The sequence below is a fragment of the Salvelinus fontinalis genome, chromosome 37, assembly GCF_029448725.1.
Source record: "Salvelinus fontinalis isolate EN_2023a chromosome 37, ASM2944872v1, whole genome shotgun sequence".
Lineage (NCBI taxonomy): Eukaryota > Metazoa > Chordata > Actinopteri > Salmoniformes > Salmonidae > Salvelinus > Salvelinus fontinalis.
This window is the reverse complement of record NC_074701.1, coordinates 6722377-6744641: the sequence shown is the minus strand read 5'-3', so window position 1 is coordinate 6744641 and position 22265 is coordinate 6722377. Positions and strand designations below refer to the sequence as shown.

General features: G+C 44.9%; 1 protein-coding gene across 1 annotated transcript in view; it reads left to right on the top strand.

The window, feature by feature from the left end:
* The first annotated feature begins 1593 nt into the window (after positions 1–1593).
* The window catches only part of LOC129836021 (inactive tyrosine-protein kinase 7-like), a 190290-nt gene continuing 169618 nt past the window's right edge, over positions 1594–22265 (top strand). Inside the window, exon 1 of the mRNA XM_055901759.1 lies at positions 1594–2134. Within this exon, the coding sequence (XP_055757734.1) occupies positions 2014–2134 (121 nt within the window). The 5' untranslated portion in view covers positions 1594–2013. The remainder of the gene's footprint in view (positions 2135–22265) is intronic.

The following is a 22265-nucleotide window of genomic DNA, read 5'->3' as shown; positions in this document are numbered from 1 at the left end:
TTGGCATTTCTGTGACACCGGTTGCAGTAGATGTCCTGGAGGATAGGCAGTGTGCCCCAGATGATGTGATGGGCTGTCCACACTACCCTCTGGAGAGCCCTGCGGTCTCTGACGGTGCAGTTGACGTACCAAGCGGTGATACTGCCCGACAGGATGCTCTGTATAAATTTGTGAGGGTCTTAGCGGCCAAGACAAATTTCTTCAGCCTCCTGAGGTTGAAGAGGCGCTGTTGTGCCTTCTTCACCACACTGTCTGTGTGAAGGGACCATTTCAGGTCGTCAGTGATGTGTGCGCCGAGAAACTTGAGACTTTTTACCTTCTCCACAGCGGCCCCGTCTATGTGGGTGGGGGAGTGCTCTCTCTGCTGTCTCCTGTTGTCCACAATCAGCTCCTTCGTTTTGTTGACGTTGAGGGAGAGGTTATTTTCCTTTCACCACTCCGCCACGGCATTCACCTCCTTCCTGTTAAGCTGTCTCGTTGTTGTTGGTAATCAGGCCTACCACTGTTGTGTCGCCAGCAAACTTCATGATTGAGTTGGAGACGTGCACGGACACACAGTCATGGATGAACAGGAGGGGGCTGAGCACGCACTCATGTGGGCCCCTGTGTTGAGGAGTTGTTGCCTATCTTCACCACTTGGTGTTGGCCTGTCAGGAAGTCCAGGACCCAGTTGCACAGGGAGGGTTTCAGACCGTAACTAGCCTCTCAAAGCACTTCATGATTACAGAAATAAGTGCTGCGGTGAATAAACATTTAGTTCAGTTACCTTCGCTTTCTTGGGTACAGGAACGATGGTAGACATCTTGAATCAAGTGGGGACAAAAGACTGGGTTAGTGAGAGAAGGCTGTAAACACTCCAGCCAGCTGGTCTGCACATGCTCTGAGGATGCCGCTTGGGATGCTGTCTGGGCCGGCAGCCTTGCTAGTCTTAACCCGCATACATGTCTTACTCACATTGGCCACAGAGATCAGGAGCACATAGTCCTCGTGAGTGCTGGGGACCCATGTTGGCGGCTCATGTTGTTATCCTCAAAGCAGGCGAAGGAGGTGTTTAGCTAGAAGCGAGGCGATGGTGTCGGCGATGTGGCTGGCTTTGCCTTTATTCACAAGATCTATTCATGAGATGCATGCCAATCAAGAAGATTCTATTCTTATGCCTTTCCTAACTTGTAGGCTAGTAATGAACGTGTTATTACAGAAGTGTCCACGAGTGGACAGACTTTCAGTGTAAACTTGACCCTTTGATCGCCAAAGTCCAGGATGCATAAAGGTAACAAGGTAACAAGCATTTCACTACACACGCAATAACATCTGCTAAACACGTGTATGTGACCAATACTTGTTTTGAATTGCGCCTGGCTGAGAAATCGAAATAATTTGTTAGGCTATACAAACTGTACATTTAGGAAATGGCCCATTAACTTAGGTTATTTTAAATAATTTGCAGTGGAGTTATAGTGTTTCCATAACAATGAAGTTATTTAATACACGTTGAACAAATCTGACTACTTTCAACCAGAGGGAAGCAGCATTGTATTCTTTATCCCTAGCATGCGATTACCAGCCTAGATACCGGAAGCGACGGCAATGGGAGTGAGTAAGAGTGCGCGTTGTAGGAGAAAAAGACGAGTTCCAGGCACCAGAGACTCATGTGGGTTCAGGACTGACCAGGTCTTTTGATCGGATTTCTAGGTGGACGGCTCATACGAGAGAGGTGGAGTACGAAATCAACCAAAAGATTGGGAATATTAATCTAGTATTTGCACAGACTACAAGAAGAACATGGGATATATGGCAAACTTGTTTTCCAAATTTATCTAACTATTCAGTCATATCTAAACAGTGCTCTTTTACGTGGTTGTCTTCCCTCTTCGTATTCCCGGAGAGGTGGTTGAAGTAGGTTGTCATACCTTCTGCTCGACCTGCATAGGTTGTGCTCTTTTGGCGCAGACGTGCGGAGTTCCTTGTTTTCCTTTTGTCGCTACAGTCTCTAGTACCAAGTAGCTTACAATCATGGAACTATCTACGAAGAATGACCGACAACGGCGAGAAGGCAATACAAACTCTGAGGTTACCAACACCAGAAAGCCACCGGTGGCTACTTTCCTCTCAATTGGCATTATTTGCATGAAAGGTAAGCTATAAACTCGCAAGGCTGCACACGATCAGCCTATTAGCTCATAAAGTATTGTCCGAGCTAAGGAATTCAAGCGCGGAGTTTCTATACATTATTTGCCATTTTTTGTAAATTGTATTTAACCTTTTATTTAACTAGGCAAGTCAGTTAAGAACAAATTCTTATTTACAATGATGGCCTACACCGGCCAAACTCGGAAGACGCTGGGACAATTGTGCGCCGCCCTATGGGACTCCCAATCACGGCCGGTTGTGATACAGTTTCTCTAGATCAAGTTTGACATTAGCTTCTTCATAGGGTTTTCGGTAGATAACTGCCCACGGTTGGCTGCCTGTGAACTACAATCCGACGCTGTGTGTTAATGTTTAGAAATGTTAATAATCGTTTGCAAAACGGGTTTCGAAACATGCTGATATGCCCCTTCTCTCAGCCTGAAATAATCTTAACAATAAAAAGATACTGTAGCAGACAGCCCTGGGAAGTAGGGGTGCTTCAGCACACCCAGAAGAAGGAAAATAAATAAATAAATAGAATTGTGTATATATATATATATATATTATATTATATATATATATTAGTACAAAAGTAGTGCACCAGCCTTTACTAGTATTAGGGACAGATATAGACATCTGTAGGGCGGCAATTTTTTCCCACAGCATCTCTGCTTTGGCAAAAAAAAATAGTTGTATAATTACGCGATAATACCCGAGAAGCCGGTATTTGGAGGATATATTGTCACGGGTGTTGTTCGTCTCGGGCCTGCAAACCGTGCCAATATATCCTCCAAACACCATCTTCGAGGGCATTATCACTTTTATACAACGGGTTACCAACATATTCAAATAATGATTGACATATTTCCATTAAAAAACTTTTTGGGATGAATGTATGCATACTATTTCATCCTTCCACAAGATATAGCCCTGACACAAATCTAGGGTTGCTACGACTGGTCGTTCGTTCTATTGGTTCGGTTGCCAGACACGCGACCCAGTCGTTCAGTCTTTCTGTTTTCTATTTCTATCTATGGACGCTACCCAGTCGTTTTTTCTAAATGTACCATTACCATACTGGCTGGCAACGTTCTTATCCCTTGCTTGCTAGCTAGCCAACTACGGCTAACTTACAGTCACGTCAAACAGTTCAGCCAGAATAACAGCAAAGTAGCTGTATTTGTGTTTGTTTAAGCAGTTTTATGGTGACATTTATTTTTGGATACATCCATAATAATGAGCTAATGATGCGCCTGGCATAGAACATGTTCTTTCTTGTCAGGACACTGTTGTTCAGAGGAGCTAGCCAACAACACACCTACCACAATCACTTCAAACTGAAGTTGGAAAGACATCAAACTAGCTGTATTTTCTTTTGTTTTACCTGTTTTCTATTGATATTTCCTTGTATATATCCATAACAATGATGCCAGATAATTTATGATTTCGACTGGCTGAGAAAAGCTGCCTTGTCTGTCTCCTCCGACTCCAGGGATGTTCATTACTATGGGACAGCTGGAGATCAAATTTCAATTTTGAAATAATGTTGCAAATGTCGGAGAGACAGACAGCAAGGTTTATACAAATCTAGTCTAAAATAAATGGGAGATGATGCTTTTTAAAGTCGAGATCAAGTTTATAAATTGCCTGGCTGGGCTGATGAGAGTGGATTGCGCAGTGAGATGGAACAGAGTAAATAGGCATTTCAACGTCATAGCTTTAGTCGGTGGTTATCTTGTGGAATAGACACCGGCTGGAGTGCGGTTTTAACCAATCAGCATCCAGGATTAGACCAACCGTAGTGAATTTAAGAACAGTGTCTTGCAGGATTCAATAGTTGGAATTGTAAGAGTTGTTGCCCTGTCCCTTTCTCTGCAATTGTCATTCTAATGGAATCCAGAAAGAACAAAACCCTGTGCTCAAACATTTACATCAAAAGGTGTAACGTTATGGGCAAAAACATCCACATCAAATTAAATAATTTTCTTGATCAAATGTCATGGAAGACAACCACTTCTTGTGCAGTATTAATTGACCATCCTTACAAACCACTTCATGTAAATGTTCATTACTGTCATCTGGTCATCTAGGTTTGTACCTGTAGACTTTCCATAACCATGAAGAAAAACAATGCACAATACAGTAATTGAGTACATTAAGACATCAAGTGGTTTGTGATGACGTGGTGATGTGGCTCAGTTGGCGCTTGCAATGCTTAGGTTGTGGGTTCGATTCCCATAGGTATGCACTCGCTACTCACTGTAAATTGCTCTGAAAAAGAGCATCTACTAAAACGGAAAAGGAATGAATAGATCATTTGAGTTTTCACATAGAAATGAGTTGCACCCCCACCATAGAAATAAGTTGCAAGTATTTCAAGAAGCAGGAAAAACGTATATCAAGCAAGTATTATCAGATGAAATGTTTTGTACAGATTATTATCAGACTCAAGTTACAGATGCTGGTAAACATTCAAATACATTTAGTTGATTTTTTTTCTCTCACAAAAGTAGTGCACTGGGCCTTTACTAGTCCTGTATTAGCAGACCAATATAGATGTCTTCAGTACTTGCAATGTTTTTGCTTCTGCATCCCTCCCCACGTCGGTCCAAAAATCGCAGCACCCCCACCCCCAAACTACTTCCCGTGGTTATGGTAGCAGATTTGCGCAGATCCTTATGCTGTGTGTTCCTTCAGTTGACAAACTATACTTCCTCCCCAGTTATGCTTACACACAGGTGTTCGGAGCACGCTAAATAGATAATTGGCACAGGTGGTCTCTTCCTTAAACAAGCGTTGTAACATACAAGCACTGTAACATGGGAACCCTAACCCTATAAATGTGTGTAGTAATTACACTTTTTGTAAAAAAAAAGAAAATTGAGCAAATGTTTAGACCAAACCCTTAACAAAAGTACCCCGGGAAGAATATACCTTCATCAATAGGCGCTAAAGGTAGTTTGCATCTATAAATGGGTTAGTTCGACAAATGCATAATAATATACTTCTGGTCCCATAGATTGTGCTCCATGATCAAGGCATGACAGTCAACCGATATTTGTTCGGAACTTTGTCATTGTTTCGATGCCAAACGCTACCCGTTTCTTTACGTTTACCTACATCTGGCTGTCATGTTGCAGTCTGTTGTAACGATAATCCTCCTCCTCTTCATCAGAAGAGGAGGAGCAGGGATTGAACCAAGGTGCAGTGCGTTGAAATGACATGATGAATTTATTTAACAAGACAAAACGAACTATACTTGAAAATGATACAAAATAACAAAACGAAAGTAGACAGTCCTGAACGACGAACTTACATACAACGTGACGAACGAAATGAACAGGAACAGACTACATGAAATGAACAAACCGTATACAGTCCCGTATGGTGCAAACATTGACACGGACACAGGAGACAACCACCCACAAACAAACACTGTGAACCGCCTACCTAAATATGACTCTCAATTAGAGGAACGCCAAACACCTGCCTCCAATTGAGAGCCATACCAGGCAACCCTAAACCAACATAGAAACAGACAACATAGAATGCCCACCCAAACTCACGTCCTGACCAACTAACACACAAAACTAAACAGAAAACAGGTCAGGAACGTGACAGTACCCCCCCCACAAGGTGCGAACTCCGGACGCACCAGCACAAAGTCTAGGGGAGGGTCTGGGTGGGCATCTAACCACGGTGGTGGCTCAGGCTCCGGGCGCGGTTCCCACCCCACCATAATCCATCCTAACTTCCTCCCACAAAGAATGTCCACCCTCTTTCTTCCCCCACACAATTCTCTTAATAATATATTAAATAAAGATAACACCAGGACAGAGAGATAAATCAAGATAGAGGGATAGATAAGACTATAGAGATAGATGAAGATAGAGAGGGAGATTAGGATAGAGGGGCAACTCCGGACTGAAAGGCAGCTCCGGACAGAGAGACAGCTCTGGACTGATGGGCAGTTCTGGGTATCCAGCCTTTTCAGGCTGAAGGGCAGCTCATGGCTGACTGACGACTCTCGATGCTCATGGCTGGCTGACGGCTCTCGACGCTCATGGCAGGCTGACGGCTCTCGACGCTCATGGCAGGCTGACGGCTCTCGACGCTCATGGCAGGCTGACGGCTCTCGACGCTCATGGCAGGCTGACGGCTCTCGACGCTCATGGCAGGCTGACGGCTCACGACGCTCATGGCGCTCTGACGGCTCTGGCTGCTCATGGCTCTCTGACGGCTCTGGCTGCACATGGCTCACTGACGGCTCTGGCTGCACATGGCTCTTTGACGGCTCTGGCTGCTCATGGCGCTCTGACGGCTCTGGCTGCTCATGGCTCGCTGGCGGCTCTGGCAGATCCTGTCTGGTTGGCGGCTCTGGCAGATCCTGTCTGGTTGGCGGCTCTGGCAGATCCTGTCTGGTTGGCGGCTCTGGCAGATCCTGTCTGGTTGGCGGCTCTGGCAGATCCTGTCTGGTTGGCGGCTCTGGCAGATCCTGTCTGGCTGACGGCTCTAGCGGCTCCTGTCTGGCTGATGGCTCTAGCGGCTCCTGTCTGGCTGACGGCTCTGTAGGCTCATGGCAGACGGGCGGCTTTGCAGGCTCATGGCAGACGGGCGGCTTTGCAGGCTCCTGGCAGACGGATGGCTCAGATGGCGCTGGGGAGACGGATGGCTCAGATGGCGCTGGGGAGACGGATGGCTCAGATGGCGCTGGGGAGACGGATGGCTCAGATGGCGCTGGTGAGACGGATGGCTCTGGCCGGATATGGCGCACTGTAGACCTGGTGCGTGGTGCCGGAACTGGAGGCACCGTGCTAATGATAAGCACCTTCCTACTAGTGCGGGGAGCAGGGACAGGGCACACTGTATCCTCAAAGCCTACTCTACCCCTGATGCGTGGTACCGGCACTGGTGACGCCGGGCTGAGGACAAGCACATCAGGATTAGTAGGGGGAGAATATATAGTGTGTACAGGGCTCTGGAGACGCACTGGTAGCTTAGTGCGTGGGGCCGGAACTGGAGGCACCGGGCTAGATGCACGCACTATAGGGAGAGTGCGTGGAGGAGGAACAGGGCTCTGGAAATGCACTGGTAGCCTAGTGCGTAATGTAGGCACTGTAGGTACTAGGCTGGGGCGGGGAGGTGGCGCCGGAAATACCGGACCGTGCAGGCGTACTGGCTCTCTTGAGCATTGAGCCTGCCCAACCTTACCTGGTTGAATGCTCCCGGTCGCCCTGCCAGTGCGGCGAGGTGGAATAGCCCGCACTGGGCTATGCAGGCGAACCGGGGAAACCATGCGTAAGGCAGGTGCCATGTATGCCGGCCCGAGGAGACGCACTGGAGACCAGACGCGTTGAGCCGGCCTCATGACACCTGGCTCAATGCCCAATCTAGCCCTACCAGTGCGGGGAGGTGGAATAACCCGCACTGGGCTATGCACACGTACAGGAGACACCGTGCGCTCTACTGCGTAACACGGTGTCTGCCCGTACTCCCGCTCTCCACGGTTAGCCTGGGAAGTGGGCGCAGGTCTCCTACCTGCCCTTGGCCCACAACCCCTTAGCCCCCCCCCAAGAAATTTTTGGGAATTACTCACGGGCTTTTCGGGCTTCCGTGCAAGACGCGTCCCCTCATAACTCCGGTTCCTCACTCCAGTAGCCTCTGCTCTCCTCAGTGCCTCCACCTGTTCCCATGGGAGGCGATCCCTTCCAGCCAGGATCTCCTCCCATGTGTAGCAACCTTTACCGTCCAATACATCGTCCCAAGTCCATTCCTCCTTCTTGTGCTGTCCCTTACTCCGTTTAAACCGCTGCTTGGTTCTGGATTGGTGGGTGGTTCTGTAACGATAATCCTCCTCCTCTTCATCAGAAGAGGAGGAGCAGGGATTGAACCAAGGTGCAGCGCGTTGAAATGACATGATGAATTTATTTAACAAGACAAAACGAACTATACTTGAAAATGATACAAAATAACAAAACGAAAGTAGACAGTCCTGAACGACGAACTTACATACAACGTGACGAACGAAATGAACAGGAACAGACTACATGAAATGAACAAACCGTATACAGTCCCGTATGGTGCAAACATTGACACGGACACAGGAGACAACCACCCACAAACAAACACTGTGAACCGCCTACCTAAATATGACTCTCAATTAGAGGAACGCCAAACACCTGCCTCCAATTGAGAGCCATACCAGGCAACCCTAAACCAACATAGAAACAGACAACATAGAATGCCCACCCAAACTCACGTCCTGACCAACTAACACACAAAACTAAACAGAAAACAGGTCAGGAACGTGACATCTGTAAAAGTATGCCACCATTTCTATCTGAAGAAAATAAAGTCGAAATGTTGAGGTTCACACTCAACTTTAAAAGGCTCTCACCGGACATATGCAACACTGTAACATAGCCTACCTAAAGATTGAAAGTAGTTTACCTGCTGAGAAGAATGTAACATTGCTTTATTTGCAACACATATCTCATCTAATACTATGGTGTCATTGCGCCTAAGTGCTTATTACTCTCATATTGATCTTGTTAACTGTGTACTCTTGATGGTATAGGCCTAACCTTATTGTAAATGGAAAAGATGGGGTTACAAAATTATATTGTATCCCACACTGGAAAATACAGTTGTTCTCCTCCATGTTGGTATGCATGCACTGTGCACGATGCACACGATTCTACTAAATTCCTCAAAGACACAGTCAAGATAGGCTTTCATATTGGCTTATTAGCATATTCATTCAGATAGTTGCTATTTTTGCAGGTCTGTCTTCTTGGCCAACTTGCCATGCTTTTCTTAGCTCCAGCCATGTGTATGCTATGGGGTACAGCTTTGGGGGGGGGGGGGTCGGTGCCAATGAAACGAAGAACGAAGAAAACAAGAGGGATAGAAAAAAGATCAGAATCCTTCCAACCAGTTGATAAAGACTCGAAAGTTCATAACCTCTGCAGGGTGTTACAAAGCCAAGAAAAAGCCAGTGATCCTTCCTAGTTTTGTGAAAGGAATGTTCTTATCCTGCCCATTAACTCTTAACTCTCATGTCATATTTAGGGTATGTTTTGATCTCTGCCTATCAAATGAAATGAAATGTAGTTGGCTGCATCACGTGTATTCCTTCCAGGTGTATGTGTTCCTTTAGAAAAATTCACTCTGCTGAAGTTGAGAGCACGATCGCCCGTCTGTCTCCACTCCCCTCCACTCCACTCTCTGCACTAGGCCTCTGAAGGGAATGGCTCTCTGTTCTTTTAGGGAGATGAATAGACCAGAGCCAGGTACACTCACAACCAGATCACATTCTAACACGCTTCAGTAATGTCCCTCATGCACATGATCAAGGAGGTATCATGCCACACGCGTGTGAACACACACACACACACACACACACACACACACACACACACACACACACACACACACACACACACACACACACACACACACACACACACACACACACACACACACACACACACACACACACACACACACACACACACACATATATATATATACTAGAATAAAACTGAGATTAGAAGGGGGAAATAGGGCCTTATAAAATGTTAGATTTTTTGCCTGATTCTGGGTTTTTTCTCTCAAATGTGTTTTTTCCCCCTCCGTTTTGATTTTCCAGGTTTACGTTTCCCTTAATTCCAGTGAACACCTAGCAAGAGGCTGTTGTTTAGTGGTGTTTTTGTAGTGCACATGTGATGGTAGCGCACATGGGGGGCATTTTATTGCTTTGAAATGTATAGGAATGAAGGATGTAGGTAATGTTGTCAGTCTGGTGAAGAAGGATTGTTCTACTCAGTTATATCACCATCACCAGCTGGGTGTTCTGTGTGCAAGGAGTTTTGAATATCCGGGGGGGTGGAGCTGGTCCAAAATATGGTAGAGTTGTCAAACTTTCTTTTGTTGCTTTGTGGAGGGTTGTGTGATTTAAATTATATATTTATATTGGGCACATGGCAGAGTGCATTTCCCCCCTGGTTTACGGTCCTCATTTTGCAGGTTTTACTATGTAATTTATTCCATATAGCCAAATGTCCTCATCTCCTTGCATGCGCCTCCTATCAAGGTGTTTTTGTACTTCCCTTATGCACTACCCTTTTCTTTTTCGCTTACTATACTGTCAACTCTATCCTGCCCTCTATCCATAGTGACAATAGTGGTAGGTGGATTGTTGGTCCAGATCTTAACTAACAATCGTACCACACATAAAATCATTCAATCTGCACCAATTTCCTGTATAAATCCACAAGAACATAAAGGAATAGCGGAAAGGCAGTGGAGAGGCCAGGTGCCTCATTGCGCATGGAAGTCAAGACAGCCAAGACATGAGACACGCAGCTCAAAAAGCTCTTGTTTAGGCCATACAAATGTAATTGACTCGAACCCAGAATCTCTAGTGGCACAGCTAGACCACTGCGGAGGCCCTCAATTGAAACTGTTAGAAAGTACAACTTGTTAGAAGATCATTTGAAATGACAAGTTGAAACAGCCTACAGATAATTAGCAGGCAGCGCGTGTTAACTGTCGTGTTGCGTAACAATCACGCTTTGGAACAGTGAGTGCATTTTGACATCAAGTTGGAACAGTGAGTGAGTGCATTTTGACATCACGTGCATAAAACAACTCGCGCTGGGGCGACCGTTAGATAAATTTGGAACTCGCATGTGGAAAATGTTAAATTAAATAAAAAATGATGCACAAAACTATTTAGGCAACAGGGATCTTCATCCAGGAGGGGATTGAATGTCTTTGATGTATCGTAACGTCTAGCCACTTAGCTAGCAAGTTAGCAAAACAAATGCATAGCTGGAGCCATGAGCTGGATATAATTTATTTTCCACATCTTAGATGGTATAAATGGTATATCACCCAAGCCTACTGGTCCCTAGGGGTGACTGTCAATCCAAAACCATTATACTGTGATAATCCTTGCTAATGAGCCATTATACAATTCCTACCAAGTGGGTTATCCCTATTGGCACAATTGGGTGTTTGCCTTTCACGCCAGTGACCCGGATTCACTTCCTTGTCCTGCCGTTTGCCACATTGGTGTCAAGTAGGAATAATAAAAGGTTGAAATCTCTTGGTGAGGTTGCTAGGTGTTGTACAAAGGTTGTTTTGTATTATTACAAGGAGTACAACATTTTTTGTAAAATTATTAGTATGATAATTTTTTTTTGCTGGCTCACCTCACAAAATCAAAAATAATCTGTTATACAGTTAATCCAATTTGTATGGCCTTGTGGACAATACTACACTGCTCAAAAAAAATAAAGGGAACACTTAAACAACACAATGTAACTCCAAGTCAATCACACTTCTGTGAAATCAAACTGACCAACTTAGGAAGCAACACTGATTGACAATAAATTTCACATGCTGTTGTGCAAATGGAATAGACAACAGGTGGAAATTAGAGGCAATTAACAAGACACCCCCAATAAAGGAGTGGTTCTGCAGGTGGTGACCACAGACCACTTCTCAGTTCCTATGCTTCCTGGCTGATGTTTTGGTCACTTTTGAATGCTGTTGGTGCTTTCACTCTAGTGGTAGCATGAGACGGAGTCTACAACCCACACAAGTGGCTCAGGCAGTGCAGATCATCCAGGATGGCACATCAATGCGAGCTGTGGCAAGAAGGTTTGCTGTGTCTGTCAGCGTAGTGTCCAGAGCATGGAGGCGCTACCAGGAGACAGGCCAGTACATCAGGAGACGTGGAGGAGGCCATAGGAGGGCAACAACCCAGCAGCAGGACCGCTACCTCCGCCTTTGTGCAAGGAGGAGCACTGCCAGAGCCCTGCAAAATGACCTCCAGCAGGCCACAGATGTGCATGTGTCTGTTCAAACGTTCAGAAACAGACTCCATGAGGGTGGTATGAGGGCCCGACGTCCACAGGTGGGGGTTGTGCTTACAGCCCAACACCGTGCAGGACGTTTGGCATTTGCCAGAGAACACCAAGATTGGCAAATTCGCCACTGGCACCCTGTGCTCTTCACAGATGAAAGCAGGTTCACACTGAGCACATGTGACAGACGTGACAGAGTCTGGAGACGCCGTGGAGAACGTTCTGCTGCCTGCAACATCCTCCAGCATGACCGCTTTGGCGGTGGGTCAGTCATGGTGTGGGATGGCATTTCTTTGTGGGGCCGCACAGCCCTCCATGTGCTCGCCAGAGGTAGCCTGACTGCCATTAGGTACCGAGATGAGATCCTCAGACCCCTTGTGAGACCATATGCTGGTGCGGTTGGCCCTGGGTTCCTCCTAATGCAAGACAATGCTAGACCTTATGTGGCTGGAGTGTGTCAGCAGTTCCTGCAAGAGGAAGGCATTGATGCTATGGACTGGCCCGCCCGTTCCCCAGACCTGAATCCAATTGAGCACATCTGGGACATCATGTCTCGCTCCATCCACCAACGCCACGTTGCACCACAGACTGTCCAGGAGTTGGCGGATACTTTAGTCCAGGTCTGGGAGGAGATCCCTCAGGAGACCATCCGCCACCTCATCAGGAGCATGCCCAGGCGTTGTAGGGACGTCATACAGGCACATGGAGGCCACACACACTACTGAGCCTCATTTTGACTTGTTTTAAGGACATTACATCAAAGTTGGATCAGCCTGTAGTGTGGTTTTCCACTTTAATTTTGAGTGTGACTCCAAATCCAGACCTCCATGGGTTGATAAATTTGATTTCCATTGATAATTTGGAAATTATGATTTTTGCCAGCACATTCAACTATGTAAAGAAAAAAGTATTCAATAAGAATATTTCATTCAGATCTAGGATGTGTTATTTTAGTGTTCCCTTTATTTTTTTGAGCAGTGTATAATACTACCTAGACTAGCCTACATCACCATAATGCAATGAATGTTGCATTATTGTTTTCAAGTGAGTACAATTGAGTAGAATTCTACTCTAGGCTTGAAAAAAATGTAATTTGAATAATGGCGAAAAGCCCTGTTATTGGAATGTTTAATTTCATCCATTGCGTTTGAATCAGAATAGGTGAATCATCACCTATGCTCCCAACAGGTCCAGTTATTCAGGAAAGCTTAACGCTTGTTCTGCCTCCTTTCCGTCCCGAGCTGCTACTACTCAACCTCGAACGTAAGGCTTCAATATAGCCTAAATATTTGTCATTACATTTTTACACTGTATTACCTTTTATGTGTGGCATAAACACAACCAGTTATAATGTTTTAATCTGATTACCCTACTTCCAAAGTCTCCTGTAGGCTACCTGTAGGCACGTTCTTCCCCTCCACTCTAATATAATTCCAGCATCCAAACGGCATACCTGCCATTTGATGAATGGAGAGAGACATCTGTTACAAAACACCAAAAAGTTGATTGACATTCAGCGATTGTTAAGCCAGGCCTTTGATACTGAGTAGGGCGAGATGTATTTTCTGTTTGTCGAGATTTACATACTCTATTTCATTGTGGTATTGACAACGCAAACCACTATGAAGATCTCAAAGTCAGTAATCGGTTTGCAGATTGGTTGTGTGTGGTTCATTGGCTGTTGGTGGAACATTAGTTGCATATATTTTATATATACTGAACAAAAATATAAAAGTGTTGGTCCCATGTTTCACGAGCTGAAACAGAAGATCCCAGAATTTTTCCATACGCACAAAAAGCTTATTTCTCTAAAATGTTATGCAAAAATTTGTTTACATCCCTGTTAGTGAGCATTTCTCATTTGCCAAGATAATAATCCACCTGACAGGTGTGGCATATCAAGAAGCTGATTAAACAGCATGATCATTACACAGGTGCACCTTGTGCTGGGAACAATAAAAGGCCACTCTAAAATGTGCAGTTTTGTCACACAACACAATGCCACAGATGTCTCAAGTTTTGAGGGAGTGTGGAATTGGCACGCTGACTGCATTAATTTCCACCAGAGCTGTTGTCAGAGAATTTAATGTTAATTTCTCTACCATAAGCCACCTCCAACGTTGGTTTAGAGAATTTGGCAGTACGTCCAAACGGCCTCACAACCACACACCACGTGTAACCACGCCAGCCCAGGACCTCCACATCCGGCTTCTTCACCTGCGGGATTGTCTGAGACCAGCCACCTGGACAGCTGATGGAACTAAGGAGTATTTCTGTCTGTAATAAAGCCCTTTTGTGGGGAAAAACTAATTCTGAGGACCCTAGCCCAGGGTTCCCCAAACTTGTTCAAACTTGTTCCCCCCTGTGTGCACAATTCGTTTTTTGCCCTAGCAGTACACAGCTGATTCAAATAATCAAAGGTTGAAGATGAGTTGGTTATTTCATTCAGCTGTGTAGTGCTAGGGCCCTGCATGGCATCGACTGTGCCACAAAACCATGCTGAAGTGGTCAAGTCAATATCAATGTTTATAATCACAGGGTTGCTACAGTTATTGTAATTTCTGGTGGTAATCATTATTTATGAGTACATTTTATGAGGGTGGAGGCGGTGCAATTTTTTTGTACAGCAAACGGAGAGGTATGTGGAAATATTTTTTACATTGGGGATGGGGGTACATTTTTGGGGAGACACCTCGAGTTGGACCAGACCCAAGTTTCATCATAAGACATGAACAGAATGCTTCAGTGATTCGTATTTCCTGCAACTTTGTAAAGAGGCAATGAGACCCCCCCCCCCCCCCCCCTCTCGTTCCTCTTTACAAAGATGCAGGAAATACGAATCACTTCACGACGCATTCTGTTCATGTCTAATGATAAACTTCTGCAAATTAATAACTGTTCTTTACATTTAGTTGATTCCCGACTTAAATTCAATATAAATATATTTTTTAATTGTTAAATTCCATTTTATTTTCTGGATTGCTTAATTCCTTCCGCATTGTCTGTTTTGTGGATTTTATAGGGCCTTAGGAAAACAACTCGTGTTGATAAGGGATGCTATGCTAGTTCTGTTTCTTAGGGGTTCGCCCCTGTTTATCGTAATGTTTTGTCTCTATGAAATGTACGTTTTTGCCCTATAAACGCAGTTGGCCTATCTGCAAAGCCTATCCCCTGGCTTTCGTTTGGATTCTTTATCTCGATCTTGTATCCATTTGAAGCTGAAAAGTGAAGGGCTCTTGACGCAGCACTCTCAGCTTAGATGTAAGCCACTTATAAAGTTAAACATCCATAATGTAAATGTAGCTTACTAGTGTGTAATGTGTGCCCCACAGCCCCATGTTATCCCTGCCTGTTGTTCTTCCCACTCCCTGGGTTTTTACATTCCCAGGAAAAGACTACTTCATCATCAAAGCATATTTCTCTGCAAATCTGTCATTTTAAAGGCCCAATGCAGCTGTTTTTATCGCAATATCAAATCATTTCTGGGTGACAATTAAATACTTTACTGTGATTGTTTTGAATTAAAATGGTCAAAAATATACAAAAATCATAGCTTCTTAGCAAGGAGAAATTTCTCAAGCAAGAATTTTGCTAGAAATGACTGAGTGGTCTGAGTCGGGAGGGGAAAACTGAACATGTGCTGTTGTTGGCAGAGAGGATTGGAGCTCTCTTTCTTATTGCTCTATTAACTAATTTACCGCCTAGTGATGACACCAGGCGGGCCAAAACGCTTATCGCACAAAAACAGGCTGAAATTTCAGGCGGTCTTTTCAAACAGCTCTTACACTAAAAGGGTAATATCATTATTTTCACAATTTCACAGTATTATTCCAACCTCCTTGTGTGGAAATATAAAACACAGGAAATCACATTTTTGACTGTACTGGGTCTTTAATTTCACAAGATGACTGGAGTAGGAGCTGGGTGGAGATGGAGAGAGAGATGGACTTGAAGTGTTTAGTTACCATCCTCACGCAATGCAAGCTATTCCTCCCAGGCCTGTCTTTGATCTAATGCAAATGGGTGGCTGGAGAGGATCTGTGGTTCAGACCAATCCTTATACAGTTTCTCCTCACTTTTGAAGAGGCAGCACATCTTTCTTACAGCAGTACTGGATGGTTTAAACCATGGATGAATGTTATTACCATATAAATAGACGTAATATTGTTTAATACTATGGTATGAAACCTGGCACAATTTTTTTCCCCCATGTTGATTACCCCCCCCCCCCCCCCCAAAAAAAAACAAAACAATATAGTGCCCCAGTATAACAAGTAACAGTGGTTTTCCACAGTATACAGTTGTTTAGATTTACTATTCAACAAAGCAAGCTCTGCCTCAGGGTTGTATACAGGAACCAGACATGGTCTGTGCAGCAGAGAGGAGTCATGAAAACCATATTTGGTTTATCGTTTCCACTGAAGTGGTTCCGCTGCCATGATTAGAGGATCCATGTGGTAATCTAGAACGTTTGTACTGGATCAGGTTCTAGGTCTGGAGGCTGGAGACTGGAGACTGGGTTGGAGCAGATGGTAGGAGAGGGAGTTAAGGGGGGGGGGATCTGGTGTCTCGAGTACGTAGTATTGCTTTATTGTGTACCGCTTAAAGCTCTTAAATGCCTAGCGTTTAACAGCGTTGGGCCAGTAACCAAATGGTTGCTGGTTTGAATTCCCGAGCTGACAAGGTGGAAAAATCTGCTGTTCTACCCTTAAGCAAGGCAGTTAACCCCCAAACAACAACTGCTCCCCGGGCGCCGATGAGGTTGACGAAGACAGCCCCGCGCACCTCTCTGATTGATTAAGAGGTGTGGGGTTAAATGCGGAAGACACATTTTTGGCTGAATGTATTCAGTTGTGCAACTGACTAGGTATCCCCTTTCCCTATAAACTATTTGTTTATAGGGAAACAATCTACCCATGATCTTTTTAAAGAGGCACACATATGCACACACACACACACACTTTTTGTTCTTCTATCCTCGTGGGGACCTAAAATAAATTTCCATTCATAATCCTATTTACCTTAACCCAAACCTAACCTAACTTCTAAACCTAACCACTAACCACTAACCCCTTAACCTAATCCTAATTGTAACCCTAAACCTAACCCCTAAATTTAAAATAGCCTTTGTCTTCATGGGGATGTGGGAAATGTCCCCACGAGGGAGAATTTTCCTTGTTTTACTATCCTTTTGGTCCCTACAAGAATAGAAGAGCATGACGGTAAACACAATCGTTCGTGTATGCTGCTTTTGAGGGAACAAATCAAACTAGGCTACATAATGCTCATGTTATTACACACTGAGATCTGTGGCCTCAAGGGTTCCATTGTTTTGGCCTTATTGTATGGTAGTATAAACGGTATAAGGGGAATGTCCTTTTTTACCTCAGGATATCAAAGGTTAGGCTCCTCCCTGTTGTGTGTGTGTTCTTGTGCATGTGTGTCTTTGGAGGCCAGGGGTCTCAAACACTGATGTGGTCCTGCAGTCTCCAGTCAATAAACAGGCCAAAGACAGAGGCCCCTGCAAACACTCTTTACCCTTTTATCAACATGACCCTTATGACCAGAGTGGCCTGTGTAGGAAGACCATTACGTTCCCCATGAAATGTCAGACCTGACCCAGCACATCCAACGTTTCCTCTACATCATTTCAGTTTGTGACAGCAGTAAACTATATCCAACCCGGTCTTACAGCATTTCATATTATTGTGTATGTAAATCCGAGACACACATTTAGTATGATATGTTACGAATTACAATTCGTATTATAAGTTAAGGAATTGGAAAACGTACAATATGTTACGATTTTGCAAAACTAGGTGGCTTAGGGTTAGGGGTTAGGGTTAAGTTTAGGAGTTACATTAAGGGGTTACGGTTAGGGGAAGGGTTAGGTAAAGGGTTAAGGTTAGGGTTTTGAGAAGGGTTAGGTGACATGCTAAGTGTAGTTGCAAAGTAGGTTAAAAGTAGTGAAAAGTTGCTAATTTGATTAAGTTGTCTATGATGATATTTGAACTCACAACCCAGCCACCCTACTTTCGTTTTTGCCTTAAGTAACCATCTGTTTTATGTAACCATACCAAACATAACATATCATATTAAATGTGGCACTCTGATTTACGTACAGAATAATTCTAAATGCTTTGAGACCAGGTTGTTATATCTTGCCTAGAGCGAAAATTCTTATTCAATAATTTTACTTTATTGAAAATAACTTTCATAGCTTTGATTTGACAATGAAAGGTTGATAAACTGCATCAAAGCTTACACATAGAATTCTTCCTGTTCCAACCTCTTCATCAGTCCACAAGGAACTTCTCAACACACTCCAGTCTCCTCTGTCCATTTTGCCAAGTTTCAGCCTTTTCTGGTCATTCATCTGAAAATGTTTACCTCATTTGTTTACAGTTTTTGGAACTGTAATCTGACTCGTTCACACAGATGGTATGTGCAGATTCCACACTCACTTCATCATAGGGCTGGGCGATATGGCCTAAAAATCATATCCCTTTTTTTTCAAGCTTTTGTATGATTCATGATATACAAAAGAAAGTATTCAAACCCCTTTTCCCGCATTTTGTTACATTACAGCCTCATTCTAAAATTGATACAATAGTTTGTTTCTCCTCATCAATCTACATAAAATACCCCATAATGACAAAGCAATTTTAGCAAATGTATATATTTTTTTTACTGAAATATTACATTTACATAAGATTTCAGAACCTTTTTTATAAGACTCGAAATTGGGCTCAGGTGCATCCTGTTTCCATTGATCATCCTTGAGATGTTTCTACAACTTGATTAGAGTCCACCTGTGGTAAATTCAATTGATTGGACATGATTAGGAAAGGCACACACGTCCATACAAGGTGTTACAGTTGACAGTGCATGTCAGAGCAAAAAACAAGCCATGAGGTCAAAGGAATTGTCCGTAGAACTCCGAGACAACATTGTGCCGAGGCACAGATCTGGGGAAGGGTACCTAAACTTTTCTGCAGCTTTGATGGTTCCCACGAAATCAATGGCCACAATGGCCTTTTTAAATTGAAGAAGTTTGGAAACACCAAGACTCTTCCTAGAGCTGGTCGCCCGGCCGAACTGAGCAATCGGGAGAGAAGGGCCTTGGTCAGGGACGTGACCAAGAACCCGATGGTCACTCTGACAGAGTTCCTCTGTGGAGCTTGGAGAACCTTCCAGAAGGACAACGATCTCTGCAGCACTCCACCAATCAGGCCAGGCGGAAGCCACTCCTCAGTAAAAGGCACACGATAGCCCGCTTGGAGTTTGCCGAAGGGCAACTAAAGACTCTCAGACCATGAGAAACAAGATTTTCTGGTATGATGAAACCAAGATTGAACTCTTTGGCCTGAATGCCAAGCGCCATGTCTGGAGGAAACCTAGCACCATCCCTACGGTGAAGCATGTTGGTGGCAGCATCAAAAAGAGAAAAGATGAACGGAGCAAAGTACATAGAGATCCTTGAGGAAAACCTACTCCAAAGCAATGAGGACCTCAGACTGGGGTGACGGTTCACCTTCCAACAGGGCAACGACCCTAAGCACTCAGCCAAGATTAAAAACGGTAATATCTTATGTTTCACTGAGTCGTGGCTGAACAACGACATGAATAACATAGAGCTGGCAGGTTTTAAGCTTTTTCGGCAGGATAGAACAGCGGCCTCTGGTAAGACAAGGGGTGGCGGTCTATGTACATTTGTAAACAACAGCTGGTGCACATAATCTAAGGAAGTCTCAAGGTTTTGCCCACACTATTTACCAACAGTTTTCATCTGTATTTTTTCTGTAGCTGTCTACATACCACCACAAACCGATGCTGGCACTAAGACTGCACTCATTGAGCTGTATACGGCCATAAATAAACAGGAAAACGCTCACCCAGAGGCGGCGCTCCTAGTGGCCGGGGACTTTAATGCAGGAGAACTCATCCGTTTTACCTAATCTCTACCAGCATGTTAAATGTGCAACCAGAAGGGAAAAAACTCCACCACCTTTACTTCACACACAGACGGGTACAAAGCTCTCCCTCGCCCTCCATTTGGCAAATCTGACCATAATTCTATCCTCCTGATTCCTGCTTACAAACTAAAGCAGGAAGCACCAGTGACCTGGTCAATGAGAAATTGGTCAGATGAAACAGATGCTAAGCTACAGGACTGTTTTGCTAGCACAGACTGGAATATGTTATGGGATTCCGCTGACGTCATTGAGTAGTACACCACATCAGTCACTGGCTTCATCAATAAGTGGATTGATGATGATGTCCCCACCGTGACCATACGTACATACCCCAACCAGAAGCCATGGATTACAGACAACATCCGCACTGAGCTAAAAGGTAGAGCTGCTGCTTTCAAGGAGCTGGGCTCTAACCCGGAAGTTTATATGAAATCCCGCTATGCCCTCTGACGAACCATCAAACAGGCAAAGCTTCAATACAGGATTAAGATTGAATCGTACTACACCGACGCTCGTCGGATGTGGCAGGGCTTGCAAACTATTTCAGACTACAAAGGGAAGCACAGCCCCGAGCTTTCCAGTGACAAGCCTACCAGACTCACTAAATTACTTCTATGCCCGCTTCGAGGCAAGTAACACTGAAGCGTGCATGAGAGCATCAGCTGTTCCGGACGACTGTGTGATCACGCTCTCCGTAGCTGATGTGAGTACGACCTTTAAACAGGTCAACATTCACAAGGCTGAGGGCCAGATGGATTACCAGGACGTGTATTCTGAGCATGCGCTGACCAACTTGCAAGTGTCTTCACTGACATTTTCAACCTCTCCCTGTCTGAGTCTGTAATACCAACATGTTTAAAGTAGACCACCATAGTCCCTGTGGTTAAGAACACTAAGGTAACCTGCCTAAATGACTACTGACCCGTAGCACTCACGTCTGTAGCCATGAAGTGCTTTGAAAGGCTGGTCACTGCTCACATCAACACCATTATCGCAGAAACCCTAGACCCTCTATCCACAGATGATGCAATTTCTATTGCACTCCACACCATCCTTTCACACCTGGACAAAATGAACCTCTATGTGAGAAAGCTATCCACTGACTACAGCTCAGCGTTCAACACCGTAGTGTCCTCATCTCATCAATAAGTTAAGGACCCTGGGACTAAACACCTCCCTATTCAGGGTAGGTAACATCCGCCATGCTGATCCTCAACACGGGGGCCCCTCAGGTGTTCGTGCTCAGTTCCCTTCTGTACTCCCTTTTCACTCATGACTGCATGGCCAGGCACGACTCCAACACCATCATTAAGTTTGCCGATGACACAACAGTGGTAGGCCTGATCACCAACAACGACGAGACAGCATATAGGGAGGAGGTGAGAGACCTGGCCGTGTGGTGCCAGGACAATAACCTCTCCCTCAACGTGATCAAGACAAAGTAGATGAATGTGGGCTACAGGAAAAAGAGGACCGAGCACGCCCCCATTCTCATGGACGGGGCTGTAGTGGAGCAGGTTGAGAGCTTCAAGTTCCTTGTTGTCCACATTACCAACAAACTAACATGGTCCAAGCACACCAATACAGTCGTGAAGAGGGCACAGCAAAACCTATTCCCCCTCAGGAAACTGAAAAGATTTGGCTTGGGTCCTCAGATCCTCAAAAGGTTCTACAGCTGCACCATCGAGAGCATCCAGACTGGTTGCATCACTGCCTGGTATGGCAACTGCTCAGCCTATGACCGCAAGGCAATACAGAAGGTAGTGCGTACGGCCCAGTACATCACTGGGGCCAAGCTTCCTGCCATCCAGGACCTCTATACCAGGTGGTGTCAGAGGAAGACCCTAAGAATTGCCAAAGACTCCTGTCACCCAAGTCATAGACTGTTCTCTCTGCTACCGCACGGAAAGCGGTAACGGAGCACCGGGTCTAGGTCCAAGAGGCTTCTAAACAGCTTCTACCCCCAAGCCATAAGACTCCTGAACATCTCATCAAATCAGATTTGAAGACAATAAGGGCTGGCTTTGGGACAAGTTTCTGAATGTCCTTGAGTGGCCCAGCCAGAGCAGGGACTTGAACCCGATCGAACATCTCTGGAAAGACCTGAAAATAGCTGTGCAGCGACGCTCCCCATCCAACCTGACAGAGCTAGAGAGGATCTGCAGAGAAGAATGTGAGAAACTCCCCAAATACTGGTGTGCCAAGCTCGTAGCGTCATACCCAAGAAGACTCGAGGCTGTAATCGCTGCCAAAGGTGCTTTAACAATGTACAGAGTGAAGGGTC